This window comes from Terrapene carolina, unplaced genomic scaffold, assembly GCF_002925995.2.
Source record: "Terrapene carolina triunguis isolate 2854851 unplaced genomic scaffold, T_m_triunguis-2.0 Scaffold233, whole genome shotgun sequence".
Lineage (NCBI taxonomy): Eukaryota > Metazoa > Chordata > Testudines > Emydidae > Terrapene > Terrapene triunguis.
Genome location: NW_020664584.1, coordinates 4,356,773 through 4,366,187, shown reverse-complemented (window position 1 = coordinate 4,366,187; position 9,415 = coordinate 4,356,773). Strand labels below are relative to the sequence as shown.

The following is a 9,415-nucleotide window of genomic DNA, read 5'->3' as shown; positions in this document are numbered from 1 at the left end:
ACTGTGATACTCTTGCTCAGCCCCCTGCACCAGAGGGCCTGAGCTCCTTAACTGTGGTATTGTCGCTCAGCCCCTGCACCTAAGGGCCTGTAGTGAGTCGGCATGGCTCCCCTCCTGTCCAGGAGGGTCGAGCCCCGGCACGAACCTTCCACACAGATGTTTTCTGTAATGGACTGTGTGATTGATAAGGAATCATTGTTATTACAGATGGGTTCTGTAATGGATGAAACAATGACCCATTGAAAGATGGTTTTAACTCAGTAAAACTGCCGGTTGTAACAGCTGTCAGTAATAATGATCAGATTAGAATTCCCTTTAGTTTATTGATCATGTAACCTAAAAATTCCATAAAAGAAATTCCATAAGTAATTAGGTAAAACAAAAATGTCAAAACAAGACACATAGTGAAATTAATCGCGGGAAAGCAATTTTCCCTTACAAAAAGGAGAGCCTCTGTCTCATGCTCTATAAAAAACAAGGGATTTGAAAGTCAGCTCGGCGAGTGCTAACTGCTCAAATCTCATCACTTACAGAAGAGAGAGACTCAGAGGCCAGGTTTTTACCTGATATCAAGGGTCAGAATGCATCTATTATTTCTGTATTCTGTATAGTGCTCTACTAATCTCAGATAGTTAATCTTTGATTAAATAATTCCATTTGAGTCTATTTAACAATCTCAAGTAATTAACTTCAAGCACGCAACATTATGGACATTTCCCCACTGTGTCATTTCCCATTCACCTTGTTTGATTTCACTATGTGTATTTTTGCCATGTGCTGCACTTGGTGATCTCTCGAGTCCTAAATTGGACAGTAACTATAGTTTAGTTGCTTCTGTCCTCTATCTTCAGTCATGTCCTCTGCTTACTCAAAACTACCTGAAAAAATTGCCTCACATATTTTCCTCATTACATACACCACTCATAAATACAGGGCACTTTCTTCTTCAAAAACACTGGACAAGTATTCACTCGAGTACTACCATCTCCATTTTACAGATGGAGAAACAGAAGCAAGGAGGTTAAGTGACCTGCCCAATGCCATAGAGTAAATCAGTTGCAAAATTGGGATTAAAATTAAGGAATTCCTGATTTACTTTCAATCTCATCATTATTCCTCTAGATCAAAAGGTTTCTAAACCATTCTACACCATGCCCAACAGCCTGTTGCTTGAGTTGTTGTTTTTATATCACTGGTGCCACAGATACGGAAGCTGGAAAATAAATTATATTCAAAAGGTATTAGTGGATCTCAGTTCATGATTAGGTAGGCTCCTAATGCTACAGTATTAGTTCAGTTTCTTTTTTCATTTTTTCCATTTGTTATAGTGATTTCATTCTGTTTAGACATGAGCCTGAGCCAAAAACTTAGGATCCAAATCTAGATCTTCCCTGCAGGCAGATGGAAACTCTCTAGATCCAGGGTTTTGGCTCAGATCCATTGTTCAATTCTGTTGCTGCATCAGATTATGCAGGTTAAACCACATCCAGCTGGAACACAGACAAACCAAACAAAAAAACAAAAGCAAAAAAATCCCAAGCAACCAACCAAAATGTTTCAAACTTTTTGAAACTAAAAAAAAATTAAAAGATTTGGTTTGGGTATTGACCAAGTGTCTGGGCAGAGGAAGAGCTTATTTTATCCAGCACAGTTTGCCCATTCTGACTAATATTATTATTATTTTATACATCACATTGTGCTAGGCAGCCTATAAACACAGAGTAAAACACTGTAAATTCTCCAGAGTAGGAACTCAATCTAAACTGTCAAAACAGAGAAAAGATGTGAAATAAGCAGTATTATTAACCCCATTTTATGAACGGGGATCTAAGGCAGACAGACAGACAGTGACTTCGCCCAGGTCACCCAGAAATCTGTGCCAGATCCAAGAACGAATTCTAAATCCGATGAGTCATAGTCGAGTGGCTTAACCATAAGACTATTCTTTATGTTTGCAAGAAAGATATTTTTCCCCTGGTCAACATAAAATGTATAAATGCATGGGGCTTAATTTTCCCCTCATTTACACTAGCATGACTCACCTGACTTCAGTGGAACTCTCAAAAAGTGTCCGTTTGTGTTCCTGGGTCAATTTCTTATCTCAATGATCGAATACAGGGGTTCTAAAATAGCTTCCATGCTGCTGAACATATCTCAATAGAGAGAGAGGGTCTCACACACCTCCCATCTCATTTACAATCCCAAAACATCCCTGTAGCAACTACACCAATTGCTCACTTGAGCAGGTAAGATTGGGAAGTGTTTAATGTTATTTTAGCTGTCAATGTGATTTAGGAGGAACAAGGAACAGAGCTTACTCCATATAAGCAACCAGCTCTCTGGAGACCACCAGTGAGTGCTCTACAGACTAGAGTCTATCAACTTCTATTCTAAGGTAAAAATTCTGTTCTCTGATCCACATCTCAGCTCTGATATTCCTAGTTGCCCCTTGAACTCCCATTTGTGGTATTGAAAGCTCTGTGTATGTAGAGATAGAACAGACTCTTGGCATCACAGTCCACTGTGAAAATCTGACAGCAGGATTTTGCCCTTAAGTACAAAATCTGAAAGGCACAGTGGGGGGTGGAGGGGGAGGGGAGAGAAATCATAACAAGAAGCTTAGCCTGCAACTAACTAATTGAACTGTTCAAAGGCTGGGCATTTTGAGCCATTTTTCTTTATTTAGGCTCTCGAACATCTGTCCAGATGCTGACAAACACATACAGTAAGCTCAGTTTAATTTGAATTTGCACCTACAGGAGATGATGTTCCCATATCTATTCTTATTGCGGTTTTCATCTTCCTTGGCCGTATCCCAAGATGCCGTCTGCCCCTCGGGTAGAGCCTGAAAAATAAACAGTGGAAGAGTGTTTATAAAAAGAGTGGCCAATGCCTTCAGGTGGTTTAACATGACAAAGCTGGGCAAAAATAAAGGCGATGTATAATTCAGTACTCAACCAACCAAACAGCTGTTCTCAAGGAGGAAAAGGCACATCGGATTATGCAAAAGGCACAGCTCTGCAGAGACCATTAGCACCCTTTGGCTTATGCTGGCTAAGAATCATTTTCCTCCCGCAAGTATGGACCTAAAAGGAATGGGGAAGTGCATTTGCTTCTGGCGGCATATTTATAGAGCGAGCGACGTTCCCCCTGCAGTGCAGGGTCCGTGAGGGTTTCACACACATATGCCCCTGAGAAAGACCAGATGGCTGAAATGCAGAACTCAGTCTTGTAGGATATTTAAATGGAAAGTATATAGGGTGGTTTCTCCTATTTCTGGATTAATAACAGTGGGATACCAGTCTTCAGTAACTACACCATACGAACCTTCTGCTAGTTTTCTTAAAGGAATTCCTGCAAGGCTTTCCCACCTCGCCCACACAGAAGGATATTATAGCCATTGTCTTTGTACGACACAGGGATTGAGCATCAAATGCTGCATAAAATGTACACCCAGACACACAGCTAAAGGACATGGCCACAGTTATAAACCTGGGATTTGTTTCTTGGAGGGGGAGGTCCCACATCCCACTGCTCGCATTTGAACCAGCCTCTGACTTGGTCACATGAGTCCCTTTGGATATGATCATATGGACCATTTTCCCAAATGAAGGTTCTTATGGAAATAGCCAGGAAAAAGGCACATCTCCTGGGACATGGCCAGGGAGGCAGACTTTCCCCTCTTTGCAACATGGCTTGAAGTGTCTGTAAATTGGGATGATCACTCAAGACATAGTCAGGGAAACTTCAGCATGGGCAGTTCAGAGAAGCAGGAGCAGCATTCTCTTTTGGGACACAGATGGCACTAACCTTCTCTTAGTGCCACTTGCATAGCTTCTCACAGCTGAGACAGAAAACCACAAACGTGAATTCTCAGCTGTAGCCCCATCCTGGCTTTGCTCAGTGTTGGGAATGTAAACGGCCGCTCCTATTTACCTTCCCCTGAGATTTTCTGTCACTTTGCCAGTCCCAAGCATGACTTGTAAGCAAATTCCAAGAGAATAATAGCAGTGTTACAAACTGTATTATTTAGGATTCTTAGGAAATAATGTTTTTTTTAATTTAACCCTTGGAGACTTTATTTTGCCTTCACTAGCAGTGGGTAGTTTGCAATAGCCCAAATTTGAAAATAAACTCACATGTATCTTCACAAGCCATCCAGGTCTATTATTGTGTCTGATTGGGGATGGAAGAGAGACATAATAACTAGGATCTACAAACCTGACATTGCAATAAAACGTGATCTGAGCGACTTCCTGGCAGATCTTGAATTTCCTCTCATAGAGTTCCAGGACAGATAATGTCAGGCACATCTATGAGTGTTGTTGACAACAGGGAAGGCAAGACCCAATTCAAAAGCCCAGGAGCAAGAGGTGATAACAGTAATTGGTGAGGGCTTTGATCACACTTCTATTTCCTTTTACAGAGAGCTACTACATAATAGCAGCTAATCTCCTGGGCAAAAAAAATAAGTACAACAAAGTGGGTGTGGGAGGCTCATTTTCATCTTCAAAGAGAAGGGAAAAAAGGTGCCTTATTTTTACATTAGGATCTAGTTACAGTACATTGACCAGAGCATGGCAATAGTCATTAGCAATCTAATCATAAACTTTTGAGAAGAAAAAAAAATCCCACCTCATCATATTTATACCAGGGTGATGCGGTCTTGTCCAACCAAAGGGGATGCAGTCAGATCCAATAAAACCCATATCATTAGGAAAGGGATTGATAAGAAAGAAAATATCATATTGCCTTTATATAAATCCATGGTACGCCCACATCTTGAATACTGCGTGCAGTTCTGGTCGCCCCATCTCAAAAAAGATATATTGGAATTGAAAAAGTTTCAGAAAAGGGCAACAAAAATTATTAGGGGTATGGAACGGCTTCCGTATGAGGAGAGATTAATACGACTGGTACTTTTCAGCTTGGAAAAGAGGCGGCTAAGGGGAGATATGATTGAGGTCTATAAAATCATGACTGATGTAGAGAAAGTAGTTAAGGAAGTGTTGTTTACTACTTCTCATAACACACGAACTAGGGGTCACCAAATTAAATTAATAGGCAGCTGGTTTAAAACAAACAAAAGGAAGTATTTCTTCATACAACGCATAGTCAACTTGTGGAACTCTTTGCCAGAGGATGTTGTGAAGGCCAAGACTATAATAGGGTTAAAAAAAGAACTGGATAAGTTCATGGAGGATAGGTCCATCAATAGCCAAGATGGGCAAGGATGCAAAACCATGCTCTGAAGTGTCCCTAGCCTCTGTTTGCCAGAAGGTGGGAATGGGTGACAGGGGATGGATCACTTCATGATTGCCTGTTCTGTTCATTCTCTCTGAAGCACTGCCAGTGGCCACTGTCGGAAGACAGGATACAGGGCTAGACGGTCCATTGGTCTGACCCAGCATGGCTGTTCTTATGTTCAAATAACCCTATCCTTCCACTGATTTGAGCATGAAACTTCCCATTTAAATTGATGAGGATTTCTGCTAAAAGAAACCACTGGCCTGCTATGACCTCAGAAGATTCAAGAGGAAGCTGATGATTGTTCTTCTCACTGAACACTGAGTTATTTTACACTATACTAAGATATCAATCTCTGTTTGAATGGAAGGCACGGATTCCCTGTTTGAGGGTACCATTTGTGCAAATGCTTTTCCATTAGCAAGATGAACAAATTGGAGAAACTGCACCACTAACCTCCGGATCTGTGATCGGCAATGAGGTAGGTAGAGGTGTGGCTGTTAATATTTGCATCTACAGCTGAAATGGAAGTGCAAAAATAACAGGCACAAATTAAACTGCATCCACGAAAGGGAGACCACATCTGAAATTCTACACTAGAAGTTTTTTTTATATAACAAGCATTTCTGCACCACTGAGATGAGACAGGATTTCTGTTATCTGTGCAATATAAAAAACTTGTAACTAGTTTTCATTCTGCTAGTTTAAAAATCAAAATAATTTTATTATTTAAAGCAGGATAGATAAAAGTCATGATTAAAAAAAAATCAAAACAATTGTCCAAATTTAAATCAGATGTTTTATTTATGTGTTGCTAGCTCTTTATTTTTTTTCTCATTTTATGCTCAAGAGTGACTATTCTGCACTTGTTTATTTAGTTAAGCGCTTTCTGGTCGTTTGTAGAATTTCAGTGTTCACAAGATCTGGGTCTTAATTTTCAATGCTCTTTTCCTACAGAAATTTTTGTAAAATGTAAATAAGATCCCTACCAGTTAGGAGACAAACAGTATTTATAATTTATTATATAATTAATAGGGATCATCAAATAGTGGAGGTAAATGCGTGGTTGCGCAGGTGGTGTCGGAAAGAGGGCTTTGGATTCTTCAACCATGGGATGCTGTTCCAGGAAGAAGGATTGCTAGGAAGAGATGGGATCCACCTAACGAAGAGAGAGAAGAGCATCTTTGCAGGCAGGCTTGCTAACCTAGTGAGGAGGGCTTTAAACTAGGTTCACCGGGGGATGGAGACCTAAGCCCGGAGGGAAGTGGGATACCGGGAGGAAACACAAGGAGAAGGGTGCAACAGGGGATGCCTCCTTATTCATACTGAGAAAGTAGGGCAATCGGCTAGTTATCTTAGGTGCCTGTACACAAATGCAAGAAGCCTGGGAAACAAGCAGGAAGAATTGGAAGTCCTGGCACAGTCAAGGAACTATGGTGTGATTGGAATAACAGACATTTGGTGGGGGTAACTCATATGACTGGAGCACTGTCATGAGTGGGTATAAACTGTTCAGGAAGGACAGACAGGGGAGAAAAGGTGGAGGAGTTGCACTGTATGTAAGAGAGCAGTATGATTGCTCAGAGCTCCAGTATGAAACTGTAGAAAAGCCTGTTGAGTGTCTTTGGATTAAGTTTAGAGGTGAGAGCAACAAGGGTGATGTCATGGTGGGCATCTGCTATAGATCACCAGACCAGGAGGATGAGGTAGAGGAGGCTTTCTTCGGACAACTAAGAGAAGTTTCCATATCTCAGGCCCTGGTTCTCATGGGGGACTTCAATCACCCTGACATGTGCTGAGACAGCAATACAGCAATGCACAGACAATCCAGGAAGTTTTTGGAGAGTGTCGGGGACAACTTTCTGGTGCAAGTGCTGGAAGAACCAACTAGGGGCTGTGCTCCTTTTGACCTGCTGCTCACAAACAGGGAAGAATTGGTAGGGGATGGCAACCTGGGCAGCAGTGACCATGAAATGGTCGAGTTCAGGATCCTGACACAAGGAAGAAAGGAGAGCAGCAGAATACGGACCCTGGACTTCAGAAAAGCAGACTTTGACTCCCTCAGGGAACTGATGGGCAGACTCCCCCAGGGAACTGGGAGGCTAATATGAGGGGGAAAGGAGTCCAAGAGAGCTGGCTGTATTTTAAAGAAGCCTTATTGAGGGAGCAGGAACAAACCATCCTGATGTGCAAAAAGAATAGCAAATATGGCAGGCGACCAGCTTTGCTTAACAGAGAAATTTTCAGTGAGCTTAAACACAAAAAGGAAGCTTACAAGAAGTGGAAACCTGGACAAATGAGTAGGGAGGAGTATAAAAATATTTCTAGAGCATGCAGAGGTGTAATCAGGAAGGCCAAAGCACAATTGGAGCTGTGGCTAGCAAGGCACGTGAAGGGTAACAAAAAGGGTTTCTACAGATATGTTAACAAGAAAAAGGTGGTCAGGGAAAGTGTGGGACCCTTACTGAATAGGGGAGGCAACCTAGTGACAGATGATGTGGAAAAAGCTGAAGTACTCAATGCTTTTTTTCCTCGGTCTTCACAGACAAGGTCAGCTCCCAGACTGCTGCACTGGGCAACACACTATGGGGAGGAGATGAGCAGCCCTCAGTTGTGGAAGAACAGGTTCAGGACTATTTAGAAAAGTTGGACATACACAAGTCCATGGGGCTGGATGCAATGCATCCAAGGGTGCTGAGGGAGTTGGCTAATGTGATTGCAGAGCCATTATCTTTGAAAACTCGTGGAGATAGGGGGAAGTCTCAGACGATTGGAAAAAGGCAAATATAGTGCCCATCTTTTAAAAAGGGAAGAATCTGGGGAACTACAGACCGGTCAGCCTCACCTCAGTCCCTGGAAAAATAATGGAGCAGGTCCTCAAGGAATCCATTTTGAAGCACTTGGAGGAGAGGAAGGTGATCAGAAACAGTCATGGATTCACCTGATTGCCTTCTATGATGAGATAACTGGTTCTGTGGATATGGGGAAAGTGGTGGACGTGATATACCTTGACTTTAGCAGAGCTTTTGATAAGGTCTCCCACAGTATTCTTGCCAGCAAGTTAAAGTAGTGTGGATTGGATGAATGGACTATAAGGTGTACAGAAAGCTGGCTAGATCATCAGGCTCAACAAGTAGTGATCAATGGCTCGATGTCTAGTTGGCAGCCGGTATCAAGCGGAGTGCCCCAGGGGTCGGTCCTGGGGCACAGGTGAGGCCACATCTGGAGTAGTGCGTCCAGTTTTGGGTCCCCACTACAGAAAGACTGTGAACAAATTGAAGAGAGTCCAGCAGAGAGCAATGAAAATGTTTAGGGGGCTGGGGCACGACTTATCAGGAGAGGCTGAGGGAACTGGGCTTATTTAGTCTGCAGAAGAGAAGAGTGAGGGGGGATTTGATAGCAGTCTTCATTCACCTGAAGGGGAGAGGGTTCACAAGAGGATGGAGATAAGCTGTTCTCAGTGGTGGCAGATGATAGAACAAGGAGCAGTGGTCTCAAGTTGCAGTGGGGGGAAATCTAGGTTGGATATTAGGAAAAACTATTTCACTAGGAGGGTGGTGAAGCACTGGAATGGGTTACCTAGGGAGGTGGTGAAATCTCCATCCTTAGAGGTTTTTAAGGCCTGGCTTGACAAAGCCCTAGCTGGGATGATTTAGTTGTGGTTGGTCCTGCTTTGAGCAGGGGTTTGGACTAGATGACCTCCTAAGGTCTCTTCCAACCCTAATCTTCTATGATTTTATGAATGGGATAAAAGCCAGACTTCACACTCCATAATAAGCACTGAGAAGTCCATCCTGAAATGCCTTAGGTACCAGCCACAAAATCCAAAATAAATAAAATACCCCAGTAGTGCAGCATGGGTATGCAGTAAGCTATTCACTTCTGGGGAGCTGTATCAATGCTGTCCTCAACCACAAATGAAAATGAATTTGGGCATCTGTCTTCCTCATCTTCCACACTGGCAGTCTTTGCTCATAGGAAGCTTAGACTAGGATCAGAGGTGCTGCAAGTCAGAACTAAAGTGTACTGAAGGTTGAGTAAGTGACATTTAAACAAGCCATCCCCACATTATGCCTCATTCTGACCAATGTTATCAATCCCTGTTGTTAGTGTCACATTTTATTCCTATATATATATATATATATATATATATATATATATATATATA

General features: G+C 42.2%; 1 protein-coding gene across 1 annotated transcript in view; it reads right to left on the bottom strand.

Annotated features, from left to right (window-relative positions):
* PTPRT (protein tyrosine phosphatase receptor type T) overlaps positions 1–9,415 on the bottom strand; it is a 697,808-nt gene that overhangs the window by 33,793 nt on the left and 654,600 nt on the right. The window contains exon 20 of the mRNA XM_026656812.2: positions 2,758–2,845. Within this exon, the coding sequence (XP_026512597.1) occupies positions 2,758–2,845 (88 nt within the window). The remainder of the gene's footprint in view (positions 1–2,757; positions 2,846–9,415) is intronic.